Here is a 12,277-nt window from a genome sequence, read left to right as displayed (position 1 = left end):
CCCCAGCCAGGAAACCCTGCGGACCATTAGGATCTTACTCGTCCTATTCGGAGGAAGTGGTCGATTTGTATTAAGCCAATATTGGACCTTATTTTTCAAAGATCCAAAGGGTTCTTCTTTGTCCTCTTTCAATTCAGGAACCCCAGTTAAAATCACCAAATAAGGAAATGCTTCTGGGGGCAAATCTATAACTAAATTTCCCTGTTTGAGACCCCTATTAGAATCTTTCTGTGTGTTTGGCCCTTGAACATTGTTTCCAGAAGGATGGTTAATTTTTTCTGTTATATAGTTCTCTGTATTAACAGATGCCAAACTATTTACTTTTGTAGCGTGGGTTAACAATTTAACTGTTGGAAGTCCCACTAATAGATTTGTTGTACTTTTTGGTATCCCATCCACAACCTTTAATGGCTCAGTATTAGTCGAGATCTTAGAGGAAGCAGCCAAATCTATTAACTGCATCTCAAACTTCTTCAGTCTAGTTTCTAGCGGGGTAAGATATATTTTAAAAAGCTCCCTTATGTGTTCAATTAACTTATAGTCAGCCTTCAAAGGCTCAGAATTTGTAGACATCGGGGAAGAAATAACAACACTCGACAAATCCAATAACACACTATCCACATTAGGACAATTTTGAATAGGGACATCCTTTAACTGTTGTTCAGTTCGTTCTATCCTTCTAATGGGAAGTTCGCCTATCCCTTTATCCCCAGTAACAATAGTTTTTTTGGGTTCCTGGACTTTTTCACTTTAGGTTCATTTTTCTTGTACTTTCTCCTGGGGTTTTTAGGTATCTTTGGTATTGCACCCTCTTTCTCTCTCATCGTCTGTCTATTGGTTGAGTCTTGCGACCGTGGTTCTAATACCAAAGACTCCGGTGCAAGAATCGGGGACCTCTCTAATTGCGAGGAGGATATGCATTCCGTCATTGAAAAAGACAAATATACTACATTAGGGATGCTATGTATATCCGCATGTAGTAAGGCAGGGGGTACTTTGTTACTTGTGTTGTCGGGAGTTTTAGCTGTCGCAAAAAGGCCCATAGAGGAACGCTTTGCTAATAATAGGTCTTGTGACACTCTTCGTTCCATAAGAGCAATTCCTTGGTCAATAATAGAATTCGCTCTTACAATAATATTATCTAATGGGCCAGTAATATTAGTAACATCCTTAATCACCTTGCTCCTACTCCCTCGTGTAGTCGCCATGGATAATAACGTATAATTACAACAATTATTAAGCAGCCAATATTTACAAGACAGCGACGACGTCCAGTACACACAACTTCACAATTGGAAATGTTAGAAAGGGGGCCCGGTCCGGTCTTACTCGGTCTGTAACGGGCTAGAACGGGCCCGCCCTTGGCCCGGGCTTTGCCCGGCGCGCGTCCTGCGCCGCGTCCCGCGCCGCGTCACTGGTCTCAGAATATATAGGTAGTGACCTGCTAGGAGGGGAGTGTCCGGGAAGAGGCCGCAGCTGTAGCTGGTTTCACAGCCGCAGAGCCTCGCAGTCCCTCACACCCAGGGCAGACACAAAGTTGAATGAGCAGAGTTCCACAATGCACGAACGGCGCCCGCGAAGCGGGGGCCGTGAGTCGTCTCTTTGAAGGCAGGCAGGGGGAGTGTCCGGGAAGAGGCCGCAGCTGTAGCTGGTTTCACAGCCGCAGAGCCTCGCAGTCCCTCACACCCAGGGCAGACACAAAGTTGAATGAGCAGAGTTCCACAATGCACGAACGGCAACCGCGAAGAGGGGGCCTTGAGTCGTCTCTTTGAAGGCAGGCAGGGGGAGTGTCCGGGAAGAGGCCGCAGCTGTAGCTGGTTTCACAGCCGCAGAGCCTCGCAGTCCCTCACACCCAGGGCAGACACAAAGTTGAATGAGCAGAGTTCCACAATGCACGAACGGCGCCCGCGAAGCGGGGGCCGTGAGTTGTCTCTTTGAAGGCAGGCAGGGGGAGTGTCCGGGAAGAGGCCGCAGCTGTAGCTGGTTTCACAGCCGCAGAGCCTCGCAGTCCCTCACACCCAGGGCAGACACAAAGTTGAATGAGCAGAGTTCCACAATGCACGAACGGCAACCGCGAAGAGGGGGCCTTGAGTCGTCTCTTTGAAGGCAGGCAGGGGGAGTGTCCGGGAAGAGGCCGCAGCTGTAGCTGGTTTCACAGCCGCAGAGCCTCGCAGTCCCTCACACCCAGGGCAGACACAAAGTTGAATGAGCAGAGTTCCACAATGCACGAACGGCTCCCGCGAAGCGGGGGCCGTGAGTCGTCTCTTTGAAGGCAGGCAGGGGGAGTGTCCGGGAAGAGGCCGCAGCTGTAGCTGGTTTCACAGCCGCAGAGCCTCGCAGTCCCTCACACCCAGGGCAGACACAAAGTTGAATGAGCAGAGTTCCACAATGCACGAACGGCTCCCGCGAAGCGGGGGCCGTGAGTCGTCTCTATGAAGGCAGGCAGGGGGAGTGTCCGGGAAGAGGCCGCAGCTGTAGCTGGTTTCACAGCCGCAGAGCCTCGCAGTCCCTCACACCCAGGGCAGACACAAAGTTGAATGAGCAGAGTTCCACAATGCACGAACGGCCCCCGCGAAGCGGGGGCCGTGAGTCGTCTCTTTGAAGGGAGGCAGGGGGAGTGTCCGGGAAGAGGCCGCAGCTGTAGCTGGTTTCACAGCCGCAGAGCCTCGCAGTCCCTCACACCCAGGGCAGACACAAAGTTGAATGAGCAGAGTTCCACAATGAACGAACGGCTCCCGCGAAGCGGGGGCCGTGAGTCGTCTCTTTGAAGGCAGGCAGGGGGATTGTCCGGGAAGAGGCCGCAGCTGTAGCTGGTTTCACAGCCGCAGAGCCTCGCAGTCCCTCACGCCCAGGGCAGACACAAAGTTGAATGAGCAGAGTTCCACAATCCACGAACGGCTCCCGCGAAGCGGGGGCTGTGAGTCGTCTCTTTGAAGGCAGGCAGGCAGGGGGAGTGTCCGGGAAGAGGCCGCAGCTGTAGCTGGTTTCACAGCCGCAGAGCCTCGCAGTCCCTCACACCCAGGGCAGACACAAAGTTGAATGAGCAGAGTTCCACAATGCATGAACGGCTCCCGCGAAGCGGGGGCCGTGAGTCGTCTCTTTGAAGGCAGGCAGGCAGGGGGAGTGTCCGGGAAGAGGCCGCAGCTGTAGCTGGTTTCACAGCCGCAGAGCCTCGCAGTCCCTCACACCCAGGGCAGACACAAAGTTGAATGAGCAGAGTTCCACAATGCATGAACGGCTCCCGCGAAGCGGGGGCCGTGAGTCGTCTCTTTGAAGGCAGGCAGGGGGAGTGTCCGGGAAGAGGCCGCAGCTGTAGCTGGTTTCACAGCCGCAGAGCCTCGCAGTCCCTCACACCCAGGGCAGATACAAAGTTGAATGAGCAGAGTTCCACAATGCACGAAAGGCTCCCGCAAAGCGGGAGCCGTGAGTCGTCTCTTTGTAGGCAGGCAGGGGGAGTGTCCGGGAAGAGGCCGCAGCTGTAGCTGGTTTCACAACCGCAGAGCCTCGCAGTCCCTCACACCCAGGGCAGACACAAAGTTGAATGAGCAGAGTTCCAGAATGCACGAACGGCGCCCGCGAAGCGGGGGCCGTGAGTCGTCTCTTTGAAGGCAGGCAGGGGGAGTGTCCGGGAAGAGGCCGCAGCTGTAGCTGGTTTCACAGCCGCAGAGCCTCGCAGTCCCTCACACCCAGGGCAGACACAAAGTTGAATGAGCAGAATTCCACAATGCACGAACGGCTCCCGCGAAGCGGGGGCCGTGAGTCGTCTCTTTGAAGGCAGGCAGGGGGAGTGTCCGGGAAGAGGCCGCAGCTGTAGCTGGTTTCACAGCCGCAGAGCCTCGCAGTCCCTCACACCCAGGGCAGACACAAAGTTGAATGAGCAGAGTTCCACAATGCACGAACGGCTCCCGCGAAGCGGGGGCCGTGAGTCGTCTCTTTGAAGGCAGGCAGGGGGAGTGTCCAGGAAGAGGCCGCAGCTGTAGCTGGTTTCACAGCCGCAGAGCCTCGCAATCCCTCACACCCAGGGCAGACACAAAGCTGAATGAGCAGAGTTCCACAATGCACGAACGGCACCCGCTGTCACTATTGGGAATAACAAATATCTTCCAGTATCAAAAATTGCTTTGTGGATCAGGCCTTTAATTCTCTCCCCTTTATTCCCTCATAAAATCCCTTTAAATCTCCGAGTAAAACATTTATGTAACATATGGAAGTACATTTGAAATTGCTATGTCACAATTAGTAGCAAAGTACTATAGTGTGAACAGACTGCTAATCAGGAAATAATAATGTGTATTCTGAAAGGCTATGATTGAAATGTGGAGTTAAGCGGTGAATACGATTTAAGCACCTGGTGCTCTGTTAAGAAATATGAAAAAACATTCAACGGTGCATAGGACCTAGAAATATAAAATTTTATATGTGGGTATTAAAATTGTTAACTGTCACCATGTTTTTATTTTATTTTAGTTAAACACTTATAGGCACATCAAAGATTCATGTATAAAGTGTGATTGTCACGCTATGTTAAACAATGCAATTAGTTAAGGCAGGGGGAGTGTCCGGGAAGAGGCCGCAGCTGTAGCTGGTTTCACAGCCGCAGAGCCTCGCAGTCCCTCACACCCAGGGCAGACACAAAGTTGAATGAGCAGAGTTCCACAATGCACGAACGGCTCCCGCAAAGCGGGGGCCGTGAGTCGTCTCTTTGAAGGCAGGCAGGGGGAGTGTCCGGGAAGAGGCTGCAGCTGTAGCTGGTTTCACAGCCGCAGAGCCTCGCAGTCCCTCACACCCAGGGCAGACACAAAGTTGAATGAGCAGAGTTCCACAATGCACGAACGGCTCCCGCGAAGCGGGGGCCGTGAGTCGTCTGTTTGAAGGCAGGCAGGGGGAGTGTCCGGGAAGAGGCCGCAGCTGTAGCTGGTTTCACAGCCGCAGAGCCTCGCAGTCCCTCACACCCAGGGCAGACACAAAGTTGAATGAGCAGAGTTCCACAATGCACGAACGGCGCCCGCGAAGCGGGGGCCGTGAGTCGTCTCTTTGAAGGCAGGCAGGGGGAGTTTCTGGGAAGAGGCCGCAGCTGTAGCTGGTTTCACAGCCGCAGAGCCTTGCAGTCCCTCACACCCAGGGCAGACACAAAGTTGAATGAGCAGAGTTCCACAATGCACGAACGGCTCCCGCGAAGCATGGGCCGTGAGTCATCTCTTTGAAGGCAGGCAGGGGGAGTGTCCGGGAAGAGGCCGCAGCTGTAGCTGGTTTCACAGCCGCAGAGCCTCGCAGTCCCTCACACCCAGGGCAGACACAAAGTTGAATGAGCAGAGTTCCACAATGCACGAACGGCTCTGTTGCAATTAAAGAAAGCCAGGTAGTCCATAAGATGTGGTCCAAGATCTTAGCTTTATTCTTCAAGCAGGATCCACAACAAGTTCAAATTAGGCCTTGATTAATATCCAGCAATGCCCCACCAGGAGCAGCCTCCCTGCTGCTCAGCCCATCTCCAACTGATCTTTGCTTCCACTCAAACACACTCAACATTCCGATGACATCACACAGACTGAGCAGCAAGGCAAGGACAGCAACAGAGAGTAGATGCATTATAAACTTCCTAGATTACAACACATCCCCCCCTCATCAAATTAGTGAAAATATGAACATGCAAAAACAATGTACTTTTGTGCAAATTGTGAAGATAGTAGAATGCAAAAACAAAGTACATTATGCAACGACGCCAAATAAATAAACTGTGCGAAGATAGAAAGACACACATCCCAAAAACCAATGAGCTTCAAGTAAAAACTTGAAAAGGGTAACATTGCATCCCCTGACAAACAAATCAAGATGATAAAAAGATAAACAATTTCTACGCGTGCGCTCCCATGACACACAGACCAACCATTCTCACCAAGTAACCTATTAAAGGGTACAGCCAGACATACGTCTGAGAAGACTCACATTAGGAGTCTTCTAACGTGCATACTGATAACACGCAGACCAACACCTCACACGAGGTACCACTAACCCAAAGGTATAACCAGACAGAAAAGTCTGAGAAGCCTTGACAAAGGTCTTCTAATGTGCGCACCCACCACGCACAGGCCAACACTTCACACAAGTAACCAACACCCATGGGTAAAACCAGACAGGTAAGTCCGAGAAGCCTAAGTAAGGATCTTCTTACGTGCGCACCCATAACGCACAGACCGACACCTCACACGAGGCAACCACCAACACTCATGGGTAAAACCAGACAGGTAAGTCTGAGAAGCCTAAAACAAAGGTCTTCTTACGTGCGCACCCATAACGCACAGACCGACACCCCACACAAGGTAACCGCCAAATCATGGGTTAAACCAGACAGATAAGCCTGAGAAGCCTCAAACATAAAGAGACTTCTAACGTGCGTACTGATACACACAGACCAACACCTCGCACAAAGCAAAGTTTATGAAAACATACACTAACAAAACCAAAGACACCATACTCTTTCTCTCCCTCTTATTCATATAAAGACAACCTAAGACACTACACGACTCCCGTGAGAGAAACAGGGTGTTAGACCTATTAAACCCAAAACAAAGAACAGCGACAGGACTAGGGATAAAATATACTCCCCCTACTGCATGCTTTGAGACACCACAGAACTCACCCTATTTGCATAACAAGGTACAAAAAAAAGAATTTGTGAACAGGGTTCAAACACACTAAAAAGAAAATCCATACATCCATCCCAAACATGTTGACCGAGACAGAAACAAACTAAGGCTCAAAACTCCACCCAACAATTACCCTGTAAATCCACAACTTGAGTAACCGCCCCACGAACAGTGACCACCCCACAAACGGTAATCTAGTAATAAAAAGGAAGTCTCTTGCGCCGGTGAGCGATCACTCACCCGAATTCACTGTCCCATAGCCCTTCCGCCATACCAGTTCTTCACATCCAAGGATCCTTGATAGTTCAACAGAATCTCCAGACACTCCAAAGGATTCAAGGTTGGCAAAAACGTGTTGACAGGAAATGCGCTGACGAAAGACCTGACGTGGTTGGCAAAGCGGAAGAAATACACAATCATCCGCCAATCCTAAAATGGCAGCACGTAGCGTGAGCTAAACGTATACCAGCGTCACAAACACCTCAGACGTCATCACACTGTTCAGGAACTCCAAGCAACTCTACACTAAGGTAAGATATGTGCGCGCTCAGGTGAAGACTGTTACGGTGTTTTTTTAAAAATAAAGCGCACAGGAACGATCGCAGGCAAATCCAGCAGGAGCAAACTCTTAAGTCCACTCTGTTTGCAATCATATCGCAAAGGCTCTGAGGCTCGATCTCTGCCCCCGATCATCCAACGTGACAGTCCAATCACACCGTCCAATAAATACACGGCAGACTTGAGAATTACACTTTGCCGGTTAAAAACACACGCACCATCCAAAACTTGAGCCACATGTTATCCGATGGTCTCGTCGCGTTGGGGCCAAGCGTAGTTCGACAAACACAAATGTCACAAACACTGGGGCTCGAAAAATACCCCCGAACACCTCACTTCACAAGGGACAGTTCGCAGAACTTGAAAGCACCAAGACAGCGGTCGAAATCCAAATCAGCTAACTGCTTAGGGTCAGCTTCTCCAGCACACTCTACAGCGAGACAGTGGAGGAAAGTCTTAAACAAACTGGCACTTACTGGATGGGGCGACCGATGAAATGGTCACTGGTGGGGTATTTTAGGGTGCCAGGTTTGTCCACAGGTTGTAGTTTCTTCAGTTTCTCCAATTTAAACAGTCCAAGCTTCATTAAAGTTGCACGCAGGTTCGTAAAAATTTATTCCTTCACTTTTAAAAATCCAATCAGCACGCAGGTTCTTCTAACTCGTCGCCAGTGTTACAATTAAAGAAAGCCAGGTAGTCCATAAGATGTGGTCCAAGATCTTAGCTTTATTCTTCAAGCAGGATCCACAACAAGTTCAAATTAGGCCTTGATTAATATCCAGCAATGCCCCACCAGGAGCAGCCTCCCTGCTGCTCAGCCCATCTCCAACTGATCTTTGCTTCCACTCAAACACACTCAACATTCCGATGACATCACACAGACTGAGCAGCAAGGCAAGGACAGCAACAGAGAGTAGATGCATTATAAACTTCCTAGATTACAACAGGCTCCCGCGAAGCGGGGGCCGTGAGTCGTCTCTTTGAAGGCAGGCAGGGGGAGTGTCCGGGAAGAGGCCGCAGCTGTAGCTGGTTTCACAGCCGCAGAGCCTCGCAGTCCCTCACACCCAGGGCAGACACAAAGTTGAATGAGCAGAGTTCCACAATGCACGAACGGCGCAAGCGAAGCGGGGGCCGTGAGTCGTCTCTTTGAAGGCAGGCAGGGGGAGTGTCCGGGAAGAGGCCGCAGCTGTAGCTGGTTTCACAGCCGCAGAGCCTCGCAGTCCCTCACACCCAGGGCAGACACAAAGTTGAATGAGCAGAGTTCCACAATGCACGAACGGCACCCGCTGTCACTATTGGGAATAACAAATTTCTTCCAGCATCAAAAATTGCTTTGTGGATCAGGGCTTTAATTCTCTCCCCTTTATTCCCTCATAAAATCCCTTTAAATCCCCGAGTAAAACATTTATGTAACATATGGAAGTACATTTGAAATTGCTATGTCACAATTAGTAGCAAAGTACTATAGTGTGAACAGACTGCTAATCAGGAAATAATAATGTGTATTCTGAAAGGCTATGATTGAAATGTGGAGTTAAGCGGTGAATACGATTTAAGCACCTGGTGCTCTGTTAAGAAATATGAAAAAACATTCAACGGTGCATAGGACCTAGAAATATAAAATTTTATATGTGGGTATTAAAATTGTTAGCTGTCACCATGTTTTTATTTTATTTTAGTTAAACACTTATAGGCACATCAAAGATTCATGTATAAAGTGTGATTGTCACGCTATGTTAAACAATGCAATTAGTTAATGAACGGAGGATTCAGTTTAATTGAATCCTGCTAACATGAAAATTAGGTTTTTGCCTGCTGTGCTCTTTCTCTTGTTTCAGGAGTCAAGCTACAGTAGCTCAAATTAATTAATTTCACATTTTTGCATATGTTTTGGTTCTGTGAGATATGTTTATCTGTGTGAGTTTCACTAAACACTGAATAATGAACTTCTACACCTGTGCTGAGGATAGTCTGACTGTGATATATCCTCCATTTTGAGATATCTACTGAAGGCTCTGCAGCTGAAAACATCCATTGGGTGATGTCAGGCAAGAAGGCAGAAAAGTGCTTATCACGTAATGTTAGCTTGAGATTGGTCACATCTTCTTGATAACTGTGGGAAGTGTTGTAGATTGAAGAGAATTGTAAATTTTAATCGGAAAGTGCTGAGCTAGTTACAACAAAAAGCAACCCTTTTGAGACGACAATTCATACTTTGCTTCTGCTCAAAGACGTAGGGCCTACTTTGCATCTTGGTGGTATGTATACTTCATTGCAATAGAGTATACATACTGCTGAGATATATGTCCGTCTGTCCAATTTAGATGGAGCCGGACAATAGGTTTAATCACAGTATATGATACTATGTCTCGGCAGTGATTAGACCTGTATGATGGCCCTGCGGAATGAGAGCCATTGGGGGCAGAACCCTAATTTTGCTCACCTAATTTATGTAGGCAGAATTAGAGGTCAGTTTTCACTGCTCATCACCACCAGGAAAACCCTGGTGGTAAGGGCAAGTGAAATCTGCTAAATGCACATCTCATGGTGAGGGGAGCATTTTACTTTTTATTTTCACAAAGAAAATCCTGTTTCTTACTTTTAAATAAAAAAGAAAACAGTTTGGTTCAGGGCTCAGTCAATTTACCAGAGCCCTGCACCAAATTGTAAACAGCATTGACAGGAACCGCAGTGATAAGGAGTTTTAGAAATTACATAATCTTGGTGGTCATTTCTAAATTTAGCTGGGGGCACCTCCAGCAGGGCGAAAGAGTAATTTAATCAGTCTCTGAGATAGAGAAATGAGGCACCCGCCAACATTTAAATTAGGCCCTTAGATCTCTGAGCAAATCAATTCTTTTTTGGCCTAATTCAACCTTTATTTGGTTAAACACTGTAGTCAATTTCCACTGTTCATTTGACTTCTTAGCTTAGCTTTAGTGTATGTTCCTTTAGGGGAAATGAAACTTATTCACAGACACATTGTGTTTTATTGTTTATCTATCTGCCTATTATTCCAATGTTCTGATTGACCACTACTCTGATGTGCAACGATTGACTCCAGCTTTAGAATGCTACTCCCATATATTAGATTTTTTTTGTTCATACTACTGTATCCCACATACCCAATAATGTGAAGCGCTCTGAAACCCTCTTGGGTCTAGTTAAAATAAATTCAATTTGCTTATGACAACTTTACATAATAGCTATGTATTCACTGTTTTGAATCATTTTGAATTACTCTTGCTGATGATTTGCATTATGATCATTGATATATGACTAATATGAATTTGTAATTTTGCTAATCTGCTAATAAACCATCATGGTTTGGAAATCTACTCCTCTCTGTCATTACCGTGGAGACTAATGTGCATCACTGTCATTAATGTACTGTTGATGAGTTGATGTTAAGCCTCAATTTGAGACCAAGGTCCATCTGCTGAAGAAGTGCAGCCTGTACTTGAATTTGCACCAACGATTTGCACTGCTTCATATTACGGTCACCATATGAGGCCAAGTATAATAATACCATGTTTGATCTTCCATTTCCTTTTTTTATATAACCCTTTAGGAACTTGTTTTCACATTCTTTTGTGAAATCTAATGTGGTGTGCTTCATACATGGTTCCATTAGGCATAGCTCATTTGAAAGTTGTACAATTGGAGAATCCATGAATTGGCTATGTCAAAGTGAATCCTAGTTGATTGTGTTTTGTATTATTTTCAAAATATCTCCAGGGAACGTTTGTTATCCCACTGCTCGAATCTGTGCTTTATGACAAGTCTCAGTTTGCGAAGCCTGACGAGTTTAATCCTCAGCATTTTCTTGACCCTGAAGGAAAGTTTCTGAAGAATGACGCATTAATGAATTTTGGAGCAGGTAACTTCTCTCTGTTTACCATTTCATATCCTTTAAGTCAAGATTTGAATTTGTTGTTTAAAATTATAGTGGGTGTCACGAAACCTGCAATAAAGCACACATGATTCTAGACATAAGAGACAGTAAGTTGAAACAAAATGAATTAGACTCAAGGTAATATTTGTATGTTCACATTATTTTGCCATCCTTAGTGAGTTTGTTGTTGACTCCTGGATACAAAACACGAAGTGGACAAAGAGAACCTACTTGGGTCTAAAGTTGCATAGCACTTATGGGTGAATCTCAACTATTTTTCAGGCTTTACATGTGTCTTACTCTTGAGTTTTTCTTTGTTCCATGCATACGGAAAATGTGGCTCACAATGCCTGGAACACATGATTTAAGCGTGTCTAATGTACATGTATCATATGAATGGAAAGGTAAAGAGTACAAGTGGCAGATGGGAGAATAAAGATGTGTAATGCTGCAACTAAGCAAAACCCAGATGATGTGTCCCTTACATTAATGAATATATATTTAAACACATAGGAAATAGTACATTTAATGTATATTCACAACTGCTTTCAAATGAACTTACACTAGATTTATAAACATCTAACCTGTAACTAAAGGAGTCTTGAGGAATTGGAATTAAAAGTAGGTTGAAGTAGAGATCTCTGGACTAGTGGTGGATATGACATTTTTGGGAATTTTTGGAAAGGTCTGTAGCTCAGTGGCATAACATTAGCCCCCGCAGTCCGAGCTCCATGGGCCCCCATCAGCACAGCATAGCACAGCACAGGTCTTAGAAATGAACTTACACTAGCTTTTTGAACATCTAACATGTAACTAAAGGAGTCTGTCTTGAGGATTTGGGATTAAAAGTAGGTTGAAGTAGAGATCTATGGACTAGTGGTGGATATTTGATTTTTGGAAAGGCCCGTTGGTCAGTGGCGTAACATTAGCCCCCCCAGCCCCAAGCTCCATGGGCCCCCTCTACACAGCATAGCACACACGGGTCTCGGACCAACACTCCCAAATCTGAAATAAGTTTGAAATTATCTCATCCGCATACAATATGTATGGGAGATATGAATTTATATTTCATCCTGGCTGGAATAAATTAAGAAATTTGGATGCGCCAACCAGGAACCATTGTGACACAAAAGCGGCAAAGGTTTCTTATACAAAAGAGAGGTTAAGTTAGAGGTAA

General features: G+C 46.7%; 1 protein-coding gene across 1 annotated transcript in view; it reads left to right on the top strand.

Annotated features, from left to right (window-relative positions):
* LOC146816620 (cytochrome P450 2K1-like) overlaps window positions 1-12,277 on the top strand; it is a 376,635-nt gene that overhangs the window by 333,676 nt on the left and 30,682 nt on the right. The window contains exon 8 of the mRNA XM_085610495.1: window positions 10,944-11,085. Coding sequence (XP_085466621.1) covers window positions 10,944-11,085 — 142 coding nt within the window. The remainder of the gene's footprint in view (window positions 1-10,943; window positions 11,086-12,277) is intronic.

The sequence above is a fragment of the Triturus cristatus genome, chromosome 6 (assembly GCF_964204655.1).
Source record: "Triturus cristatus chromosome 6, aTriCri1.1, whole genome shotgun sequence".
NCBI classification, from domain to species: Eukaryota; Metazoa; Chordata; class Amphibia; order Caudata; family Salamandridae; genus Triturus; species Triturus cristatus.
Note: the sequence above shows the minus strand (reverse complement) of the source record. Positions and strands in the feature narration are given on the sequence as shown.